This window comes from Mastomys coucha, unplaced genomic scaffold, assembly GCF_008632895.1.
Source record: "Mastomys coucha isolate ucsf_1 unplaced genomic scaffold, UCSF_Mcou_1 pScaffold5, whole genome shotgun sequence".
In the NCBI taxonomy this organism is placed as follows: Eukaryota; Metazoa; Chordata; class Mammalia; order Rodentia; family Muridae; genus Mastomys; species Mastomys coucha.
The window spans coordinates 40013303-40038135 of NW_022196911.1; the positions used below are offsets into that span (position 1 = coordinate 40013303).

At 42.3% G+C, this 24833-nt stretch overlaps 1 protein-coding gene across 8 annotated transcripts in view; it reads left to right on the forward strand.

Annotated features, from left to right (window-relative positions):
* Positions 1 to 24833, forward strand: part of Ebf1 (EBF transcription factor 1) — a 392233-nt gene that overhangs the window by 233114 nt on the left and 134286 nt on the right. For all 8 annotated transcript variants that reach the window (XM_031353777.1, XM_031353775.1, XM_031353776.1 and 5 more), the window contains one exon: positions 22955 to 23036. In XM_031353777.1, the coding sequence (XP_031209637.1) occupies positions 22955 to 23036 (82 nt within the window). The remainder of the gene's footprint in view (positions 1 to 22954; positions 23037 to 24833) is intronic.

The following is a 24833-nucleotide window of genomic DNA, read 5'->3' on the forward strand; positions in this document are numbered from 1 at the left end:
TTAATTTATAGGCACTGAGTGACTTATTAAAAGTGACGTGTGAAATATAACAGGGCTCGGCATGGATGATTAGGTTTCGGGCTTTGAATTGTTGACAAGGCAGGGGTAATGAATTGTGGGACACTGGCTACCGTGTTTCCCCCTCATTAGTCAGTATTAGCTGCATTAATAGTAATAATTGGATATATTCATCATTTAAAATGTTTTAATAAATGTTTGGACAGTACCTGATTGGAGCTGTCAAATATTAGGCTAGAAGGGTGTGTGACAAGAAAAACAGGACGTTATTCCTGAGGTGAGAGATTGATTAAGCTTTGGCCACACCAGCATTGATTGCCATCTTCCTCAGGAGTTCTGAGTTCAGAAGAGTTGGGGCTACCGTCTGTCTGCCTCATAGACATTTCTACCACGAAGGCTTTGAAGAACAGGAGGACATGACCAAAGAGAGCCACACTTGTGATTGGGTTTTTCAGGATGTCTTTCTGAGAAGTGTAGAGAGACAGCTGGTCCAAGTTAGAGTTGAGGCTCTATGCAAATTCCCCAGTGTTGGGAGATTCTATTTCTAAGCCACTCCATGTGACTTCTGGCCTTATTGGATCTACCACTATGTGAAGTTAATCACTAAATGAGATACTAGATGCCTAGAGAAGACTTTAACCAGCTTTCCTACCCACCCCCACTTCCCAGTATCATTGAGGTTTGTTCTTGTGTGTCTTTTTGTCTGAGAACTGAATGATCAAAGGCTGGGTAGAAGCCCCGATTAGAGATTAAATATTTACGATAAGTAGTTATTGGAGATTGGTATTTCAGTTCTGAACAGGACATGACCCTCTCTCTTGCCCTTAGAGAGGAGACTCTCACCAGTTTCAGCATGTGCAGTATCATATGAGAGATCAAAACATGCTTAATCTTTCTGTAATGAGTGGAGACTAGATGTATCCCAAGTTCATAATTAAAATTGATATTAATCTTTCTGTATTAGGGAAGGCTGAGATTCCTTCATCTGCAACATTGTAAATTTCAATGTAAATCTGTAGTGTTACAAAAACTAAGCCCTTTTGAGGCTTTATGGTAGCCATGGCCCTTTGAACTTAACACAGCTCTCTTACTTATCTTCACAGTACTCTTCCAGGTACAAAACTACTAGCTCCCAATGAGGAGTCTGAGGCTCAGAGAGGTTGGGTGGTTGGCTGAAGGGTACACAGCCAGCAGTCCATAGAACTTAGATTGTTAGTGAGTATGAGCAAGTTAATGTCTTAACTCCCCTGCCTCAGACATTCTGGGGATGAACAGAGTTCTGTCCTAATTCAGAAAGGCTGTTGACCTGCAGTATATGTCTAAGAGTTTGGGTAGAATGGAGGAGCACCCTCAGGTGGTAGAAGAGGAGAGCATGTTTAAGAGAGGCTACTTTGACTCAAGAGCTCTCTTCAGGTACAGAGGAATGCCTTATTCTCTGGATCCAGGCTCAGAACTGGAATTTGTGAGGTTTGGTGACAGTCGGGCCGGATTCAGTCCTCAGGAAGGAGGTTCCATCTAGTGTGGATAGAATGGACTGACTCATCCAATCACCAGTCCTTAGGGCCAGTGCTCTGAATAGCTATACTATCTCAGGAGTGAGAAGATTGGATTTGCCCCATCAGAGACTCTGGGAATTCTCTATCTCTTTTGCCATTGAACTTTGGTTTCACGTGCATTCTCATGAAACTTTGGTATCATGTATGTAAAGCAGATGTAAAATGAAGTGGGGAATGACCCAGATTATATTTAGGAGATTATAGAGGTTATAGTTATCACTAGAGTTAATATTCTTCAGTTTACAAGAAGAAATCAAGATAGTATCCATTTAGTATGAAGCTATAAGTGTTTTTTTGTGAGTATGGCTTAGAACATTACAACATTTGAGTATCCACAATAAACCCTGACACACGGTACGGTATCTCAGGGCTAGGTTGCCTTGGGGGCTCTTGGTGGCCTTTGGTTTCTTTGTTTTGAATTCTCCATTATTTCTGAGTTGTAGACAGCATGTTCTTCTTTGTTCTTTTCAAGATGAGGAAGATATAAATCTGTTTCTGTGTATATAGATATGAACAGGCAGTTTATATCTTCAAGGATCTTTGCTTCATAAGTGAAAACTTCCTGAAGTTTGAAAAGGGTCTCCCAAAGATGTGCCTGAGATGCCTGAGGCCCAAGGGCTTTGCAGTTATATTGAGAGTCCATGTTTGATTGGAGGGACTAGGCAAGGCTCTAAGAGGAAGACCCACAGTTGTAAGGATTCTTGACATATAGAGACCTCTTTTGGGCCCAGACCAGAAAGAGCAGGGAGAGAGAACACTGGAGACATTTAGAAGAGTTTATGGGGCTTAGGAATTCTCAAGTGGTTTTACATTAAAAAAAAAAGCACAATAAACCTAGATAGGTTGGTAAATAGGTTTAACTCATTAGCTTGTTTGGGGTACAACTCACAGTGGTTCTCCTTTCTGCTATAGTATAGCAAAAAGTGATCATATCTAGATTTTAAAAGTAGTGATTGTATTGGAGGTTGGTTCAGGAAAACCAAATACCATCAAGAATCAGAGGCAGATTCCCTAGAATTGAATCGTTTGAGAATGTTAGTGTGATGAGGTTCTGGTGTTCCCAAAGGACGTTCCCATCACGCCGTGTCTAGGTAGTTTTAAGAAAATGTTCTCACTATGTTGTCTGTCCTTTGCTTTGAATTTCCCTTCAAGCACAGACTACTAATATAGAATCAGATTTATACTGGATAGAGTTTCTGGGCCATGAGATAAACCTCTCTGGATTAGAGATGTCCTCAAACTATCTTTCTCCTCACCCTGTTCTTACCATGGTATCTTGTATGTGGTGTGGTTCAGTATGGAGCTTGCTTTGCTGTGTTTATGTCCTTCTGTTTGTTCTGTGGCAGGCATTGGGAGAAGAGCATCGTGAAATAGCAAAGGCTTCTTTTCAGGCAGCCTCTATGTGTTGTACATTACAACCCAAGATGATGAGTACACTGTCGGGGATATCTACATCGTCCATGGCTGTAGGTGAAATAGGCTGTACATGGGAATAAATGTGTAAGACATGTGGCTTGCTTCCCTGTGGTTAGTTTACCTTTTATAAACTTGGGTGTCTCCAAAAACATAAGCTATCAAAATTCCCTACTCTATAGGTTACAGTGAGGACCACTTTTTGGTGTTTTGTCAGCTCAGTGTTATTGATCTCAAACTACAGTAGCCTTTGCCAGAATTTTCAGAAGAAACAATTTTGTGCTCGCTCAACAGTTTGCTGCTCTGAGCCAATGAATTCTGCTCTAGGTGATTATTTTAAAGAAATTCTTAGATTTGCAAATAAAATCCTCTAAAGAGAGATGTTCAACAAAATACTATTTATAATAGTGAAGGCTTGGAAGTAATCAATGATGGAAAATTGAGTGATGATGTAATAATTATACAGAGATAACACTGAGTAAAACTAAATGACACTTTGAAGATTATTACTAGGATATAAAATTATATATGTGGTTATAAAACTCATATATACATTTAAAAATAGAAGAAATGGGCAGTAGAGTCAGTTTTTATTTACTATTAATTTGGGAGGTCGATTTTTATTATTGTACATACACTTCTGTGCACACCTGTACCACAGCAGTGTGCCTATGGAGGTCGGAGGGCAACTTTGTGGCATTTCTTCTCCCTCTTTACTTTTTTGTGTTTTGTGTGGCAAATGCTTTTAGTAGCTGATCAGTCTCACATGCCCTCTCTCTCTCTCTCTATATATATATATATATTTATTATATATATTTATATATAAATACATTTATATAAATAAATAAATAAATAAATAAATAAATAAATAAATAAATAAATATAAAGATATTGGCCTCCATAACCAGGAAAAATCTAAAGATTATTTTAAAGTATAGCATCTAAAAGTGTCTTGTACATATTGGCACAGAAGACAGCTAATGCTAAAGTCAAGCTAGACTGCCCTGGCCCTGGGAGCTTGTTAGACATGAGAGGATCATCTGTTTAGAGCAACATTTGACTAAGCTAATTCCGGACATTTCTCTGAACTCCTGAGCTCTCGGTTTTAAGTTGCAGGGAAGATTTCTGGCTGGGGCCAGTGGAAGAGTGTGCACATAAACACAGGGTTTATTTTGTCAGGGATGTTCTTGAGAGACTTTGCTCTTTACTGTTTTTTTTTCTTTCGTTGTGGCCATTTATTTACTTTAGAAAATACTCCAGTAGATCCTCACTTGAGTGAAAAGGAGATATGTTCTCATTGAGAAGCTCAATTGCTGATCCAGAGGCCTCTAAGAACAGACTGAGCATGAGTTCAGAGACTGATTTTTTTTTCTTTAACCATTACAGTTTTGGCTTTATGTCTGTAAATGAGTGAGTTTGCTTCAAATATATTCTGAAATTCCCACCCAAAGTTTCTTTTTAGTGCTTTGTCTACGACAGAAGACATTAATAATATCTCTCTTCCTTTTCCGTTGGCGTTTTTCTTTTTCTTCTTCTAAGCCTGCCTTTGCATGAGGCTCATGGTGACATAAGTTCTTACTCACTGCCTCCATTTCTCAAGGGACTGGAGGGCACAGGCAACAGGAAAAGGGCAGCCTTGATCCTACCCATCCCTTTAGTGAGTGCGCGAGGAGAGAGGAGACTTACAGTTAAGATCTTAAACCAGACTTGGCTGTTAAAAGTTTTTGTTGAGGATTTAGGGAAGCTAAAGCTAAAACTTAGAGTCATCCTGGAGGTTAATCTCCCCAGCTCTGGGAGGCATGTCTTCTGCTGTGGAGGAACAGCTGGAGGTGAGAGGCCTGAGTTCGCATCTGTGCAGGGCACTGAGGTGAATGTGAGGGCAATGATGCCGGGATTTTGGAGGCACAGATTTGTGTCTCAAGACAGATGCATCAAGAACAGGGGTTGATGGGAGCTAAAGACAGTCAGCACTTGTACTTGTTTGTCCTGCAGAGCCTCAAGCAACTTTGCCAATTTAATCCGATCATGTAGACATGTAGGGCAGCAAATTGAGGGAGAGAGGAGGCTAGGAGACTTTTATCATTCTAAATCAAAGAGGACTCGGTTGCATTAAAAGCATCCTGCTAAAATGGTAGCCAAGTCCATTATCCTTAAAAAACCATGAGAAGTGACTCTTTTTCACGTCATCATTTTCAAACTATGAGTGGGGTCACTTTTATACTCTAGCGCCTCACTCTTGTGTCTGAGTGCCAAGCTGAGTAGGTGGCCAGGGCATGATCAACCTTCCCAGTGGTTCTTCACAGGCATGCCCATGACCTTCTTGGTCAGTGAGGTAGTATGCTTAACTCGAATCTTCATTTAGACTTGGACTTGAGTTAGTTCAAGATTTCTCAGAAACCGTCTCTATGACATTAGAGTGAGTTAAGGCTGGCCTCGCCAGTTTAGTGAGACCCTGTCTCAAAATAAAAAAAATGAACAGAGGGCTGAAATGGTAGAGTACTTGCTTGCTGGTGCCTCGAATATGCAAGGTCCTGGATTTAATCCCAATGCAGAAAGAAAGAAAATAAAAAGAAAAACCAGGCCCTACTAGATGCTATTTTAAGGTTGTTATGAGGATTTAATGAGGTAATATTAGTAAAACCTTTACTAACTTACCTTGCATAAATAAACACCCAATTAGCAGTAATTCTAATAAGATCAATAACAACCACAATGATCTCATTATTAGTAGATGAAATGTATTGGCAATTCATTCATGAATATTTGCCCTATTTCTCTGTAGATCATAAAATGAAATCTCTGACCACTGACTATTCTGTACTCTGTGATGAACAAAGAGCCCTACAAGCGAGCACCATAGAGGACACATGATTGTATAAAGCCCAGTCCAGAGGGCAAATGAGCAGCTCCTGGACAACAAGGGATCAGGGGAATATGAGCAAAGCCCGTGGGCATTTAGGTGATGCTGTTTGGGTCGATGTGGTCATGGTTGTCATGGTGGCTTTGGAGTAGCCTCCCTTCTACTTTGGAGTAGTTCCTTCAGAAGGGACAGTGTGCTGAAGCTTGGAAGTGGGAAATGACAAACTATAAGAGAGCAATGAAGTGTTTTGCCCAAGGCTATATAAAGGCAGCTTTGGAAGGAAAAGTAAATTAGTGTTAGCCTGGAGACCCTAAGTGTTGTCCTTAAGGTTACACAGAAACCAGATCCCCACAAATCCCTTGTAGGTGTTCACAGATGTGTGGAACAGCTAGATGGTACTAAGATACCATAAATACAAAATGATCCAGGCAAATACTATCTGCCTTGAACACTTAGGTGTATGGAGGAATGAGACATTCACTCTGAATGGAGAAATGTGGGTGGTTCAAAATAATCCTAGCCAGACCAAGAGGTGTAGAGGGACCTCGAGAGGCAGAACAATGAGTTGTGGTCAAAGAGAAGAATTGAGCTGAAACTTAGAGGTTGAGAAAACTGCTTTCCAGGTTTGCTGCATGTTCCCTGGGTAAAATGGGCGCCACTCTTTCTCCATCTCATAGGGACCAGTGTCTTTTGTAGTGAGGATGGAGAGGAGTCCAGGAAAACAGAAGTGGCAGCTGCACTCTCTCTTCTGTACTCTGTGTGGCTCAGGCAGCAGAACTCCAGGGCCTTTCATTTCAGAGACGCCCAGCCTAAGGAAGTAGAGCAGCCACCCATGCTCGCCACTGCCTGGCTTCCTCTAGCTTGGTTCTACTCTGGGCATCACTCTAAAGAGTTTCCTTGCTTTACCAGTGAAACAGCTACTGCCTCTACATGAAAATATGTGTCTAAGCCAAAGACTCTATCCTTTCTTCTGACCCACCATCTTCCTGACTATGGTGTGGAACATGTTAATATTGAATAAGGTACACGTTGCTTTATTTTGTGTTTTGGAAACGGGGCAGCTGACATTCAGCCTCCACTAAATGTTTGTCATTTAAACCTTGGCTTTTCTGTCCTTTGTACTTAGCTGCCTTAAAGCTATTTTTAAAAGGGTCCAGGAAAATGGCTTCATTGATAAGGTTCTTCCATTTAAGCATGAGGAACTGAATTCCTTCATCTCCGGCACACACAAGCCAGGTATGGTGGGAATGTACCTGTAATCCCTCCACTGGGGAGGCAGAGACAGGGAGATGCCAGAGCTTTCTGGTCAACTAGTATAGTTGAATAGGTGCCTTCCAGATTCAAAGAGAGATGACCTCAAGAGATAAGGTAGAAAATGACTAAAGAAGGTACTAGACATAGACCTCTGCTCTATCACATACACAGAGGTGCACACATGAACATCTACATCTACCAGTTAAAAGGATAAAAAAGGAGGGGGAGGAAAGAGATGTAGGTATATAGATATATAGGTAGATGAAGGTATAGATGTAGATGTAGATATAGATAGATAAATATAGATAGATATAGATAGATAAATTAGCTTTTTTAAATTTTTTTTAAAATTTTTATTTATCACTATACATAACTATATATTTATCACTATATAACTACACTGTAGCTGACTTCAGATGCACAAGAAGAGGGCATCAGATCTCATTATGGGTGGTTGTGAGCCACCATGTGGTTGCTGGGATTTGAACTCAGGACCTTCTGAAGAACAGTCAGTGCTCTTACCGGCTGAGCCATCTCACCAGCCCCATAAATTAGCATTTTAATCCATTAATGACTTTACTATCTAAGGGTGAGTTCATTTCGACAAACACATGTCTGTGTGTGTGTGTATGTGTGTGTGAGCAACTACAGCATCCGTGAGAAGGCAGCATGAGGGAGCTTAGCCTCAGTTCTCTTTAAAGCAGTGTGGCCTCTTGGCTTCTGAGTTCCTTAGACACCCAAACCAATGCTAGCTCACCACCACACAAATGCCGCCGAAGTGCCAGCGTCACATTACAATTAACAGTAATTCTGGTGGCTGTCATCACTTACTCGGAACAGAGGATCCCTAGCAAAAGCACGACGCTGTCACACCTGCTAATTCAAAGGCATTGTGTGAACTATGACAGACCTCAGTGCACTTCTTCTGCTTGTTGAAATGAATAGAGTCTGGCAACTTAAATAGAGAGGGGGATGGAAAAAAAGAAGTTTTAACACGTTTCTGCAGATGAGCCTAAGAAGGGTCAACTTGTGGGTAGAAAAAAAGTTGTGTTAAAGAAAGTAATTAGAGAGAGACAGAGAGCTAGAATATTAGTGCCTTTACGGAGTAAATGAGGATAAATTCTGTTAATTATGTGACTTTCCCTCATACTAATGTGATAATAAAGTGCTCTCATTCTGGAGAAGCTTGTCACAATCCCAGCAAAGACACTGACCCTTCTGCTAGGTGAGACCAAAAAAAAAAACAACAACAACAACAACAACTTCCAAAGCACTCTGCCAAAAAGCAAGCGATCAGTGTTAAATGTCCAGCATCCCTACCTACTATACAAGGCTGATACCTGCCACCATCTTGAGACTGTTGGTGAATGGACTGTCTTATTTGAGGTCCAAAAGCACTTTAGGCTAGCTTTTCTGTTTAGTTTCAGAGGGAAGAGTTGGGAATAATTCAAAGAGTATAAATAGTCCTGAGACAGCTTCCAGCCCAATGATGAACAGCACCAAAAAGATTGTGTTTGGAATGTTGGTAAAATGCTGGTCTTCCAGACTTGTTTCAGACCAAAATTATGACTGTGGATGTCATTTTAGGGGCAGTGGGGATATGGAACATGGTTGTATGTTTGTAACATTCTGTTGGTGGTGGAAACAGGGAAGAGATTGCAGATATTTGTTTGGGAGAGTCAGGGAGATGCCGGGAACTTTGATATTTGACTGTGAATTCCCTGTTATGTTGGGAAGGAAACCAAGAGCTAACATAAGAGTGTTCTGGCAGCAAATACAATAGAACTGAGAGGCTGCTGGTGTGAAGGGGGAAAGGCTAGTGTGACAGTAGTCTTGTGAGCTCTGAAGTAGAAGGAGAGGAAATGAAGGTGGTGGGGTAGATTTTAGTTGACATCGTGGAGGAGAGGGATGATTGCTTTGGGAGTAGAAGACGGTTTTATTTGATTCTGTTCCTTTAACTAGATAGATTTACGGAAAGTTCACTGCATAGTGTGTAAGGAATAAGAAAAATACCATATCACTGTGTGGGTTGACTGCTGGACCTTCCAGTGGCAATAAGTATCTTGGTTCACAGAGAGCCCTGCTCTAGTTCATAGGACCACAGACAAACCTCTGCATTCAAATTACGTCTATCTCTGCCATGAACTCTCTGTGGGAAGGCAAGTTACTTAATCTCTCAATGATTCAGCTGCTTTTTATCTGGAGAACTGGGGCAGAGGTGGAGAGTGGGTGAATGGATGGGGGAGTGGGAATTGGTTGTGAAGATTAAAATAAAGCGTGCACTAAGTATGCTACATCGCGAGTAGTAACCTCCAGTTGACATGAGCCATGACTCTTACAAAACAGTATTCATTTTCCAAAGCCTGACACATAGGTAAAGTATTCTCCTAGTCTGCTTTGGAGCAGTCTTTTGAAGAGAAATAAAGTGACCATCATAGGGAAGCAGTCTGTGCTCTGAGTCATCTTGGTGAAGAAAGAACTACCATCATGCTAGATAGAGTGCATGTAAACTTGATCCCATAGTTCAAGGCAACCTACATGAAATCGCACATTTTCCCAGGCTGTTTGTATTTGGGAAGAGGCTGGCAACATGATTATCCTCATATGGGAAGAGTTCGCTTTACTAAAAATAATATTTGAAAGACTTGAAGGTCTCATGGAAATGGTTGTAGGTGGAGACTGCCTAGGAGGCAGGGCATAAACTGTAGGCACTGTGATCTTGTCAACAACAGGGGCATCCTGGAGAGAGGGGAGAAAACTCAAGAACAGACACAAGCAGGACTATTGCAGCGTTCCATATACCTGGGTTTTATTTGTTTGTTTTTACAAGGCTGCTGAGAATATAAACTCAAATCCTCATCTTTGCAGAGAAAACACTTGATTGACACAACCATCTTCCCAGGCCTTCAGTAACCATTGAGAAATTCATTAATCTATCCGACTATCATTTCCTTCTTGAAAAATATTTATTTCAGTAAATATTTTGATATCAAATTTAGTATCACATCTTACTCTTAGTAAAAATGACAGTGATGGGTATGGAGAGAGGCCTCTCATAAGAAAGGTGCAAGGTGTGTGGCTGGGGAGATGCTCTCTCCCCAGGAGAACCTGGGTCCTCTGAAGTAAGAGTCCTAACCAATGAGCCATATCTCTGGCCCTAGTCCTTTTCTTATTAATAATATTAATTTTTAAAAATTTTGAAACTGGTACAGAAAAGCCCCACCATGCACAGCCTTATGATTTGCTTCTTATGGTTTAGAGTAGGTGATATAGGACTCTTCTTGTAGGGTTGGTCTAGACCCAAACTTGTTTGGAACATTGAGCAATTTCATACTTGTCAATAAACATGCCAAGCTTCTCATCTGCAGGGAAGCTTTGACAGCAATACTTATAGAGTCAGGTAGCTGGGGAGAGTTGAGCCATTTCTGTTGACAAGCCATCACTCCTCAGTTCATACAGTTTTGGGCTGTCCATTGGGTCTCTGGGAAGCACGGTTGGCTCTATGATGTTGCCTGCTAAGGCTCCTTATGACATGAGTTCCAAACATGTATTTAAAAAGCCACCGTCATTTCGAGAGTGCACAGCAGTTCTGTGTGAGGAAGCAAAATGTATTTAAGTGTATGTGTGTTAAATGTGGACAGTCCATCATCCCTAATTTGAAGAATCAGAAATCCCAAATGCTCCAAGAGGAAAAAGAATTTTGAGCACCAACATGAGGCCACAAGAAGAAAATGCCACAGCTGACCTCATGTGATGGGTAGGAGTTAAAATGTAGGTGCATTAAAATATTGTATTAAATTACTTTCAGGCTGAGTGTAGAAGGTGTAAAGGTATGTATAAAATATAAATGAGTTTCTAGTTAGGGTTTGGGCTCTGGTTTTTGAGACCTTTCATTATGTATTTGGGTCTCAAGCCTTTGTGTAAGGGGCTATCTATCTATCTATCTATCTATCTATCTATCTACCTATCTACCTATCTGCTTCATTTATGCATGTATATGTTTTTAATAAACATATGTGTATTTATGATAGTGGCTTAAGTGTATCACTGTGGAGTCTGAACTTAACCAGGACTCTGTCTTTGAGCTTTCTACTTGTATTATCTGACTTTGCCTTCTGTCCATCTGCTCCGTGTGGTCATTTGGTCGACATGTCTGCCTAACTTCACCTCAACTTTCTTGGAGGGCATCTGTGGGTGAGAATCCTCTCTACTCCCTTTCTCCCCATCTATCAGTGACATATTTTGTACTCTGAGCATCGTTATGCGCCTAATACGCTGTATTCTCTAAGGATCCTCTCCGAGGCACTGGGATTTGCAGCAACTCAGCTTCGTATCTTTCTTGGTTAAGCTGTAATAAAAGGAAAGTCATTTTTTTCAAGCTTCTTAAGACCTGCAGCTGGCTCAGATGGGGCCTGAGAGGCGTGACTGAACACATGTCTATCCCTAAGGCAGTCATAGAACTGAAGGCTGTGATGTCCTGACCCAATGCCATACATTCTCTGGTCCAACAATTTTCAAGAATGATGCTTTTAAAATGCGAGAACTCTTGAGAGCAAAGTACTTGAAAAGAGAACAAGGGGCTGCTAATATAATAGGAGAACAGGGACCAGGATGCAAAGCCCAGTGCCTTGGAGAGGAAGGATCCTAAGAGAACACAGCCGATCATGCAGATGGTGGCATATGCCTTCAATCCCAGCACCCAGGAGGCAGAGGCAGGCAGATCCCGAGCAATCCATATATACTCCTTCTTGAGAACCTTATAGACGATCTCACAGAATAACATGTGTGCACAAACTTGTATTTCACATTGGGGTATTCGAGGCCATTGTGTCAACCATCCAGGGGCTCTTGATTAAGATGACAGCAGTAGATCATGTCAAAGTCCCTCTTTTCACTTAGCGATTTTATTTTAGTAAATAATAATGACCAATTTGGGTTATAAAGTGGAGGAGATTTTAGAGCTCATGCTCCGCAGTGTCTTGCATTTAAACTGAAGCTGCTCCAGAGTGACATGTTGTGGGGAAGGTGAGTGACCTGTGAGCACCAAGGCACCTGCAGAAAATCTAAATGGTGTCATTCTTCATCTGCGAGACTGCTTAATTTCATTTTCCATCAGCAGCCTTATGATATCCCAAGAAGCAGAGCTTAATAAAGTGTCAGGCTCTATTTTGCATTCTGATTTCAATATGACGAATCTCTTTTTATATTTTTTTATGGAACAGAACATACAGGCTTATTGGATTGTCCATAATATGAACTGGAATAATTGGGAGCTCATGAGATTACTGTCAGTACTCTGTGGGCACAATGCTCCCCGGTCCATTTTTATTTGAAGACTGGTCCCAAGCTCTAAATCTAAATTAAGGGGTCACTTGTTCATATCTGAGCCCATCTTGTGAGGCATGTTGGAGTGTAGTGATTGTTTGCAGTAGAAGCCACTGCTCAAATTAAATTAATTATGCCAATGTACGCCCAGAGGATGGCAGGCAGCACATGGAGATGCTGCAATTGGGACTGGGCAGTGTGTACCTGGAAAAGTGAGTGGGAAAGTGATGGAGAACATTGAAAGGGTGGGTGGTGATGACTGCCAATCATTTCTAAATAATGTCCATGCTTAGAAAGGCCTGGTTCTTTTTCCTAAGGAGGGAAGTTACTTAGAGGGAATTTCTCCTCTTTCTCCCCATCTTCATTCCTCTTTCCTTTCTAGAAAAATGAGCTTTTCCTTACAGCAAAATAATAATGATAATAATGACGATTATGATGATAATAATAATAATAACCAAATATCACTCATCCCTGGTAATCTGTCCCCTGTCTCCCCCTGTGGCACATGCTGAGAATAAGAGGGACAGAATGAAGGAATGACATGTCTCTTTTTACCAATCAGGGATTTGATTGAGGTTGTTTTCTTTTTTTAAATCTAAAGTTCAGTGATACTAGGTGATCTGTCCATTCTTTCTCTGTACTTCTCAATTTCTGTTCATAACCTCAACATATTGATTAGAATAGAGGACTGGAATGTTCACTGATTTCTAAAGTCTCTGAGGAAATTCTGAGGAAAACTGCTTGAGACCTCCTCAGTGAGTCTCCACAGCAGTGATGGCTCTGTGCACATGCTTGACAAGTAACATGTGATTAGTAAATACTGAAATCAGACCAGAAGAATGAGGAAATGAATGACCCAAGGCAGTGGACTGAGTGAAGACATAGCAAAGCATTGAGAGTTTTAAGCCACCGACCCCCATGAAAGTTAGCAGAATGGTCTGTAGAATTTTGGGGAGAAGAGATCCATTCTAATCTATTGGTAATATGGCCTTTTATCCCTTTGGGTTCCAGGTAAATGTTTTAAGAACAATGACAGGCTTAACTTAGAGATAATATGTTGAACTTTGATGTCAAGACACTATTAAGCAGGACAGTTAAGGACACCAATGAGCTCTTGCATGAATTATGCATGTATGAAACTAATAAATGGTCACAGACCGTGAGATGGATAGCTCTTAACTATGCTTGTTCGAATTAAATGGCAAATCTTAGCACACAGAGACTTTGAGAGAACCACTTATCATTTTTATTTCCTCTGTTACCCATCGCACAATGGAGAAACCTTCTCTAGGCTCAGGGGTGAATGATATGCACTTTGATTTTTACAACACTAAAATTGTCTGTTTCCTCCACAGGAGTATTGTGTGTGTGTGTGTGTATATATATATATATATATATATATATATATATATATATATATATATATATATATGGAAAATTCAAAACTGCAGGAGGGGGGAAAAGAGAAAAATCAACCCCATGTTATGATTGAAAATTAGCTGCCATTAATATTTATGTTCGATTTAAGTCAGGCATTCATTTGGTGCTTTTCTTTCTTTCTTTCTTTCTTTCTTTCTTTCTTTTTTTGGTTTTTTGAGACAGAGTTTCTCTGTGTAGCCCTGGCTAACCTGCAACTCACTATGTAGACCAGGCTAGCCTTGAACTCAGAAATCCACTTGCCTCTGCCTCCCAAGTGCTGGGATTAAAGGTGTGCGCCACCATGGCCCGGCTCATTTGGTGCTTTTCAAACCCAGCAGTCCTGGGTGCTGTGGGAATGGGGAGGCTCCTTGAGAAGTACTGCAAAGGTAACTGTAGTTACTTGGAGGAGGGCCCAGCATGATGCATCTGTAGTTGTGAAGAACAATGTGACTAATTCTGCAGGGGGTTAGGGAAGGCTCATGGTGCAGCCCACTTATACACTAGCCGAAAGACAAGCAGGAGTATGGGAAGCTGAGATATTGTGGGAATGGAAAAGATACCTCAGACCCAGGGATGCAGCCAACAGTGAAGGGAGGAAGGGGGCTTCATGTTCAGGGCACAAGGATCCCACTTGATGTGGCTGAATCAAAGAATGATGGGAAGAGAAGAACAACAATAAGGGAGCAACACAATTGGAAACCTTCACGACTGACAGTGTGAGGCACTTGAAAATTTGCCGATCTGGCCCCTACCTAACAGCCACAGCAAATTAATAGTTCATTTAAAAGACGTTCAGCTTTCTTTGGCACAATTACTCTTAAGAGTCAAAGATTTTCCTGGAGAATCAAACTTAAAATACTTTTCTTTTGGAGAAAAACCTTGAACTAAAATCAGTAGGCTCTTAGTAGCAACTGGCACCCAGAAGAATCCAGTGTACCCTGCGTTTCCCGGAAGTGAGTATGCGTCTGTTAAGTGAAAGAATGTGTACTTACAAAGCTTTGTAAGTGTGGAAAGCCAGGGAAAGCTGTATGTCTCAGTTACTGTGGACTCGAACTTCTTACTCCCTCCATGGCATCTGTCACCACCACAGAAGAGAGTCATAGTGAAACTATCTGGGTCCTTAAAAGGGGCAAGTGAAATGCGGACATCAGATTCTAAATGAATGGGCTTCACGAGTTTAAATACACACGTATTGAACAACGGGGATAGTAAAGCCTTTCATTTTCCACCTGTGGCTTTCTGTCTGCATGAAAGACTTTCAAAGGCAGTGACTGTGAATGCATAATGATGTATAGTCAAACTAAACCCTTAAGATGATGTTCGCTGACTTCCTCCAAAGATACCCAGGCTCTCTTGGTTTTGCTTTGGCCTTAATTCTCCATTTTGCCACAGTTAAATATTCCAGTCTCTTCAGCATGATTAAAATGAGTTGGGGCAGGGGAGGGAAGGTCACACATAAAGTAGTCACGAGCAAACTTGAAACATATTAGAATTGGTGATTAGGGTGACTTGAATTCAAAATACCGGAATTTCTTATGTTGGCTTTAGCTCTGATTTTAGTTAACCTGGTGATGGTAAGGTGTGTTGCCAGATATGGTCAATGAACTACATTCCCATTATAGGATAAGAAGATATGTGTTTGAATATGTAATATATTTTAATTGGCAATTTCCATAATATTCAATATAGTATCTGTAAAATGAGAATAGAACCAGAGTTCCGCAGTCCTTGGAAGGAGCAGCAACTAAGAGAGACAAAGCATACAGCTTCACAAATAGTCTTGCGCCCACATTTTCATCTAAACTGGTCAGATGAAATACTGAGGCTCCCCCATCTCACCCCGTATGTCTGACTCTCCAGGAGTCGTCACTGAGGCACCAAGTAAGAATATATTTTCCATCCTGGATAATGCTCTGCATAAGGCCTAACACGGCTGAAAGCTACCCAACATCTACAGATGCCCTATGTCCAATAACTACCAGCGGACCATGCTCTGTGCAACAGAAACAGTCTATAATAAATGTTGCCTGTCTCCTTCACTCAGTCCCCAAGAAGGCCAAGCAAATACTTGGTTTTGTTATCTGCGATATTCCTTCTCTATATATCAAACCATATACACTGGTTTCAAATATCCTCCCAGCACCAATTTGAACCTTTATGTACTCTGGCAAGAAAGCCTTGGTCCATAGGAGTGCTGTCAAAGGGCTTCTCTAAAAGGTACCTGCTTCTCTGTCTAAAGGGCTTTCGGGCTTAGGATTTTATCATTCTTTCTCACTTCACGGGTCAGTGAACCCTGCCAGGAGAATCAGCTGGTCTGGGTCAGCAGAAGTAAGTGTTAAGCCATAGCCCCCTCCCTCTCACTATGTGATACTCTTTCCCCTGGGATCCTTGGCTGTTCTCATGCTTTTTGCTGTATCTGTCAGATTTGACTCCTAGCATAAGGACCTTATTTGCAATGAATCCTTTTCCTTTAAACTATTTTTTATTTTTATTTTTATTTTTCAGCCAGGGTTTCTCTGTATAGACCTGGCTGTCCTGGAACTCACTCTGTAGACCAGGCTGGCTTCGAACTCAGAAATCTCACCTGCCTCTGCCTCCCAAGTGCTGGGATTAAAGGTGTGCGCCACCACTGCCCGGCTATCTTTAAATTCTTTAATCCACTGCTATGATATTCCAACACCCATCCCTTTAAGTTCTCGCCACTAATTATATCTCCTCAGTAAAGCCAAATTCTGAGCTCCGAGGTAATGAATCCTTTTCAAGGTGGTCATGTTTATCTCTTTAGGCTGTACACACTTTCCAGAAATGCCCAAGATCCAGGAAGCATTTGCCAGGGAAGGCAAACTTCTTGAAGTCAGTGGCCAATCACAGGGGCAGCCTTGCATTCCCCCTCTGGGACCCGAGATGGTGTCATGGCTTAATTTCAGTTTCTCTTCCACTGTGGGGAGCAAAAAGTCCTGATGGCTTCAGGTGTGTGAGCTCCCTCACATTCTCCCCCTTTCCTCTTTGGCTTCTATATGTCACAGGCAGAGCTGTGAGGACTAAGTCAGACAGGTCTTCAGTTACTATTGCGCCTTGCTCTAGAAAAGGTCCGCCCTTTCTCAGGTTAGCCTCCTAGCCTGCCCCTGTGGCCTCCCTGGGATCTTGGCTGACTTCTGGGTATCATGTTTTCTCATGGATGAACTGTACCCTACAGCGTAGTCTGTGAATTAGAAGCCAGGAAGTTTTCTTTGACTTTGAAAATCGAGTTTTCTCTTTCTGTTTTGACCTGTTGTGTTTTCAAGGCAGGTGCTGGGGTGGGACTCTAACTTCCTTCCTCCAGGAGCGCTGGGACATTTGAGAGCTACCACAAGGGCATTTCTTAGACAGCTTCAAGCAGTCCAGCTTGTCTTGGATAAGGGCAGGTACTATACATTTATATACTTTCAATTTGGGAGAATCTTAGTATTCCTGGAAATATTCCCTTGGTAATTTCGTGGCTGGCAGCCTGACACCAAAGCAAGCTGTCCTCCATTGAGGTAAAGGCGAGAGGACAGCCTGTGACTCCAGAAAGGTCCTTTGAATGACAAGGTCTTTCCCTGTCCTCTCTCCAGATCGTGTGTGGGGAGCAGCTTGAACTTCACCCAGAAGGGACCCCACATTTGTTTCTACACAGCTGTTTCTTGTATCAGGCCAGAGTACGTCCGTGGCTCCTGAATACCATTGGGAAGGACCGTCTGCCACCTCACCATCTGCGGGCATAAGTCAGGGGAACTTGCAGAGTCTGAAGCTGAGAGCTGGGATTTTATGTCTCTGTTCGGTTATGCTTTGACACTTTTTCCGAGACGGCACATGATGAGCACAGCTGCAGGCAGACAAACGTGCTTTTTCAGGCTTTGGGTGGGGAGAGGTAAAAACTCAACCTGTTCAGTCCAGATCCAAGGCGCTTGCTTTGCATAACAATTAACTCTAGGCAGGCTACGGCTTAGAAATTTTGCTACGTGTGCCCTTCGGTTCTGACTAGCTGGAGTTCTCCATCCTTAAGCCCCCCGCCTTGTTCTGCATTTGGAAAAGCTGCTGTACTCTTCTCACCTTCCCTTGGTGATGGTCCCCTTTGATGAGCCTGTAGTGCTTACTGGGTACCCAGGGCTTCACTGATTTTCGTAGCCTGCACTACGCCAGCGAAATGATACTTTTCATATCTGAAACTATTAGCATCTCTTCGTCTAGGCAGCACGCCCCTGCTCCTGATAACCGACAGGGGCGAGCATTAGTGCTTCCTCTGTGCTAGGTTTCAGCACCCTTTAAGTGCTTACTGACTTTCTAAAACACGTTCTGATGCTTTCTCCATCTTACAAATGATGAAACTGAGGCACAGAGAGATTAAATCCATTTGGTGAAGAGCACACATTTAGCTAAGCAATAAAAGCGACATGTCTGATGAAAGCCACCTAGTTGAATGAGAGGAAAAGACTTATAATTCTCATGTTTTGCTGACATCACTCAGGGTCACAGTTACTGGTCTTGACCGATGCTTGTCTCATCTCCGACAGAACTGTCTTTCTTGTTCAGGATACTTGGTGACTATCTTTATTGACAGCTTTGATTTATGTTTAAAGCAGACTTACTATATTTAAGTCCCATGGCCTCCATTGTGTATCTGGAGACATGGGATGGTGCTTGTTTGGTTTTACATACCCTCATGTAGGAGTCTGATTATGTTGCTTAAGTGACTTTCTTTCTACAACCCACTACTTTTTTTTTTTGGCACCCATACTATGCTAGTTACATGGATGCAAGGCAGATAATGGAAAGGATTGCTTGGTGAACTAAGAAAGTATATTACCAAATAAACAAATATGTTCTATAACACGTATTTGTTTAACTCCATAACGGACCAATACTCCTACATCAGCCTGATCCATGAATGAGCCTACACGGGACTTTAATAGGATGTCACTTCCGGTTTTATGACTGTCCCTTTCCTGATGGAAGTGTAGACTCGAAAGTTCATGTGCTTGAGTGCTGGCTTCTTGTTGGACTGGGGTGTGTGCATGGAGTGCAATGAGGGCTCTCAGAGCCCCTGGGGTACAATGAGGGCTCTCAGAGCCCCTGGGGTACAATGAGGGCTCTCAGAGCCCCTGGGAGCTGCCAGGGCATCACCTTGCCCTCTGACCTTCATTTTTCTCACCTGTAAAATGGGGAGGTTAGGTAAGGGGCGGCGGCTTCAAGTCAGTTTAAAAGTCTTCCTGTGGTCTGAGCTGTGGACGTGGCTCACAAGTAAGAGCACTTGCTGCACACACCTGAAGACCAAGACCTGAGGTCAGATCTCTTGGATCCACTTCAAAGTTTGGCCATTGCTGTCCCTGGAATGGAAATCCCAGTACTGTGCAGGCAGCGGACAGGAGGGTTCCTAGTGCTTGCTGGCTACCCATCTAGTGGAAAAAAAAAAAGCTTCAGATTCCATGAGAGACCTTGTCTCAGGGGGGAAAAGGTGGGGTGCAGTTGAACAGGACACTAGACATCTTTGGGTGCATGTATGGATGTGTGTACCTGCATACACATATGTGCATAAACCGCACAATATAACACACGCAGACGCACACGTACCACACACATTCAATTCCTGCAATATCATGGCTAGCTCTACAGGCAATCTATAATACTAGTTTTGAACTGTATGCCCCTTCTTTTTGTCGAGTCTTTGTGTGTTGCATTCCAGGTGAGTTAGTTCCTTCTTGGCATGCTTACCTTAAAGGATTTCAGTGGGGGATTCAGGGAGACCCCGGGAACTCAAATGCTTTGGATAAGAACCCTGTGAAAGATGTATTAAATAATAATGACGTTACTCCTGTGGAAAGTTAGCTGAAAGGTGTTGGGTTTCCCACCACCTCGCCATGCCACCCCTCCAAAAAGGAGCAAAGCTGAAAAGAGAGTTTGATCTCGGACTTTATGGAACTCCTCGGAACTCTGCGGTGTCAATAGCGGCTTTGTCCTGCTGAGGGTCAGGTTCCCACAGTTGGGGTAGGGCAACCATGCTCTTTCCCCTGACGGTTTATCAAACACACAGAATGTGGCAGTTCTTTAGACAAACATATGGTTTTGTGTTACAATCGCTTCCACTTTGTTAAAAGCCCCTTCCAGCCAGAGATCTTCTATGTGGGGCAGCGGACGCTAGACACACATGTCCCCAAGTTAATGGATGCCTTATATGTTTACCTGAGTAAATCATCTTCCAAGTTTGTATGTCCTGCATCTGAGTCAGTCTCTCCCTGAGGGTATTTTTAACTCCTCCTTACTCCTTTGAGCTCCTTTTAGGAAGTGTGATCCAAAAGGGTCAGATACTTGGCCTGTACTTAGGGGAAAACTTTGAGAGAATTCCTAAGGCCTTGGACAGGGACTGGCTTTCCCCAAAAGAACTGGCCCTTCACAGCGTCTTCACCACATAAGGGCTTGTGTGAGGCCCCAGGCACCAGTTGACGGCTGTCTTACCCGTGACAGATGGTCAGGACTTCAGTTTCAGCAAGTGATCTGCTGCTGAGGGGGTAGACAGGGGATTCTGCTAGCAGGCCAAGTGGCAGGGCAGCTTAGGGTAACAGCAATTCGGTGTGTGCCCAGCATAGCTTTAATGGCAATCCAGTGTGTGTCCGGCATAGCTTTAAAGGTGATCCAATGTGTGCCCGGCATAGGTTTTGTGCTAATGATGAGCTGCTGACAGGTGCCCGAGCCTTGCTCATCTTTGAGGCAGAAGATCCCTGGCTCCCTTGATGTTTTTCTCTCTGGCAAAGCCAGTGTCCTGTTTGCCTTGTCTTTCAAAACCCATTTTGGCACCAGATGGAACCCCTCACGGTGGCTAGCAGTTGTCTGAGTTCAGGATGCCAGAGGATGTGCTGACAGCTCCTTCTAACACAACCTGAATCTGGCTGTCAGGCCTGGGCTCAAATGGCTTAAACACGTACAGGCGGCAAGTATTACCAACCACAGGGAGACCAGCAGGGGGGCCCAATGGAGGGAGACTGGCAGTGATATCCCTCCCCAACTTCTTGTTGTCTTGGGTGGGAAATGATAATCCTGTGGTTCCCCTAGTATATATTGCTATAGTTTAGATGTGAATCCCATACTGGGAACTTTTATAAAAGTTGTGGCTTTTACACTTCACTGTACCACACAACCCCACACAAAATTTCATTGTCGTTAGAATGGAGATCATCCCTCTCTGGACCCTGGGATGATTTTCATATCTCCTCTTCTAAGTATAGAACCCAGCCCCTGCAATAAGAGGAGTTCATTACCACTACCTTTAGCCTAGTTGATAATGTCTGAAAGCCACATGTACTGGTTGGGTTACCTTCCGAGGCTCAGAGAAACAGGACAGTATACATGCCCAGTTGACCAAGGACTGATTAACTGAGTGGCTAGAAAGCTAACATGCGCAGTGGCAGAGTTGTTCTGGGCATGGAGGAGGCCCAGGGTGGATTCTGTAACACACAGCTGGACTTTAGCAGTATTCTGTGAGTCATGCATCCTAGACAGGAGGTCGATAAGCTTTGGCCTCTGTGGAGAGGCCCTGGAAGTAGGGGTGAACCATTATCAGAGGCCGCCTCATTGATGGGCTTTGGGGGTTGTGTCATGCTAAATGACTTCATTTAAGAAGACTCTTATACTGTTAAGGCTTATCATTTTGTTTGAAAAAGTCATTGTTTCTCTTCAATGCTCCTATGTATTCCCTCCCATTCTAAGAGAGCAAGGAAAACAGTTATTGTTCTGAAATGTGCATGTAGAAACTGTTTGAATGTGGGATGTCTTCATGCAGTGCCTTTATGTCGGAGGATCATGGGGGCCACATTGCTGACAGACGTTGTACTCAAAACTAAATTCAGATGGACACATCATGGAATGCTAGTTTTGCATAAGTTATTGATATTGAGTTGACAGCTTTATTCTGGTGTGGCCCTAACATGGGGTAAAACTAAAGACAAGGGTATTTCTAGAAGAATTTCATTGACCAGTATTTCAATGCATTCCATAGAATTACCTCGGCTCCAAAAGTAGAAGAGTATGTAGAAAATAGATGGACATAAAAGTCCTCTATTACTCCCAAATAGAAAACAGATGGAGGGATTCAACTCAGGGTGACCAGTATGAATATCCCAGCGCAAACTCTCCATGTCTACTTTCCATTGTGGGCTTGTATCACTGCAGTGGTTACTTAGTGGGACCAAGTCCTGTATCCCACACATCAGGGAATTTTTGACAACTAAAATACATTCACCAATTTAAGTGGGGTTTCTTTAACCAATTGGAGACTATCATCATCTTTACAAAACAACAGCAGCAGCAGCCACTATATAACCAAGCAAAACTCGTGGCTCTCACTATACTACAACCAAGCAAAATCCATGGCTCTCACTATACTATAACCAAGCAAAATCCATGGCTCTCACTATACTATAACCAAGCAAAACTCGTGGCTCTCACTATACTATAACCAAGTAAAACCTGTGGCTCTCACTAAAGAACTTATTCAGAAACTAAGGTGGGTAGAGAGGCAGGAAGGTCCAAGCTCACTCACAAATAGCTTTTGTTTAAGGCACTTAAAGGAAACTGTGGCGGTATTGGAGAAGTTGGAAGGGTTTAGTCATTTTGCCACTTCTACCCCTCCCAGGGCTGCTAATTTGAACATTTTATTTGGAGATGCTAAGATTTAAAGCAGTTACAATCTCCTTGTATTTATCTAGTGTACACTTTGCCATTTATCACCCGTGAACTTATAACACTTAAATTAGATGTTATGCTTGGGGACCATGGGAATTCTCAATTAGATCCATTTGGAATCCATGTTAAATTATGATGAAGACCTGCTCTCTGAGTAAAAACACTCCCTTGGGTGATTTTTGCTTCTTTTGTAAGATCTGTTGGCAGTTCCAGAGTATTCATTTCATAGAAAAAAAATGCACCCTTGGATGCAATATCAAGACTTGTGCCTCAAATATAACGCAGATTCTAATACCACCCTGAGTCTTGCAGGAGATCCAGGAAGAAAAGAGGGTGTGTAACCTGGAAGTGATTTCTGACTCCGATGCCCTTGTTAGAATTGAAATGCTGACCAGGATCCTTTGTTTCTCCACAGATTCTTCCTGAAGTTTTTCCTTAAATGCAACCAAAATTGCCTAAAGAATGCAGGAAACCCACGTGACATGCGGAGATTCCAGGTGGGTCCCTCTTGCTTTTCTTATATCTTAATCACGACTTGAACAGGAAGAGATGATGGGAAAACTTTTTTTCTTTTCTTTCTTTCTTTTTTTCTTTTTTGGCAGAAGGTATGGAGTATAATTGTTTCTCTAGAGGTGAAAAGCAGGTGAGGCCACTGGTCCCCAGGCATCTGCAATCTCAGAGTTGTTTTTGTTAGACCAAAATTGGGGCTGTACCACCTGCGCCCACTGATGAAGGCAGCTGTGTCCTTAGAGCCTCATCTTGGCTTCCTGTATGAACTCACGTGATGAGAAAGGCACAGATTAAGTCAATCACAAAGAAACGATGGCTTTATTTGCTAACATTTCTTTAAGTAGAACTTTACTGAGGAAGAGCATTCTCGTTCTCTGTTCTCTCTCACAATCTCAGTAGCTGCTAGCACCAGGTTATAAGTGGACCCTTAAGAAGCAGGACATATCTATACCCTCTGTTCTGCTTCAGGAATGCTCCTGTACCCCACATGTACATTTTACTAAATATCCTCCAGATCTGCCACCGTTTAAAACATACTAACCTGATAGAACCTGCTAAAAGGCTGAAAACCTAAAAACAAGTGGAGTGACGTCTCAAACACGAGTGTTTTAAGAATGCTAGACATAATACTACTGTAGCTTCATGGGTTGAGAATCCCTTAGGACCTTGTTAAAGTACTGATTGAGGTGGGAGGTAGGGTGGGGCTGGAATTCTGTTTCTAACAAGCTCCCAGGTGATGTAGAACCAGGGAACATATCGCAAGTAGCAAAGTTAAGTCCCTACCCTGCATTGCTCTCCATCTCATTTTATGGGTAAGGTATTTGCCCTGTCAACGTTGATGCGTGCTTGCACAACCTGTCAGAGAGACAGCTTGCTGTTGAAAGTTCGCTCCTACGCCTGTTTAGTCAGCTCAAAGTGCAGTTTTCGGTATATGAGCTCCAAAAGGTGCTTGATAAATTTCAGCTACAGGATCTCTGAGGGGAAATAAGGAAAGAGATTCTGAGCATTGATTGTGGATGTCAATATCATAGTCTTCAAAATGATTTTTTTTTAAAAAAAAAAAGGAAGTGAGACTTATTAGTCTCATTAGAGAATAAATCCAGTGGAAGGATGATATTGTCTCCTGAGGTCTTAGAGAATTTCTATAAAATCATGTTAGCCTTACCACATTTAGTCTTGATAGAGCTGAATCTGGAGAATCCAATAAAGTTTTAGTTTCTTAGAAACAGTTTCCTGACCAGCTCTTGCCTTCACATGGTGATGCTACTGTTTTCAAAGTGTCGTTTTCAGCTTCTGCTACTCCATAGCTTGCTGTGCTTTCCAGATGTATGCTTCTTTTGGTCAAGTTTGGGTTAGGGACAAAGATATACAGGTATGAAACAACTTGTGTGTAATAATCATGTCTCATGACTTAGTCAGCATCTATACAATATCCTTCAGGGCAGTAGAACTTGATGGACTTTGGTGATACTGGGGGGAGGGGGCTTGAAGAATATTTATGTAGAGTTTTACAGGACCTACTAGTGAGTGTGGGTCTTAGAAATATAGCTCTGAGGCAAGACATGAAGTCATTTCAGTATATTCTTTTTGAGCATAGGAAAAAAGACCACCATATGCTTATAAGATAGTGTATAAATGATAAAGTTCAGCTTTGAGGGAAAATTCTAGGGATTAATTTAATTAAGTCCTTAAATTAGTCTAGGACTTTTCAACTTGGGAACAGTGAGTCTCTCTCTCTCTCTCTCTCTCTCTCTCTCTCTTTCTCTCTCTCTCTCTCTCTCTCT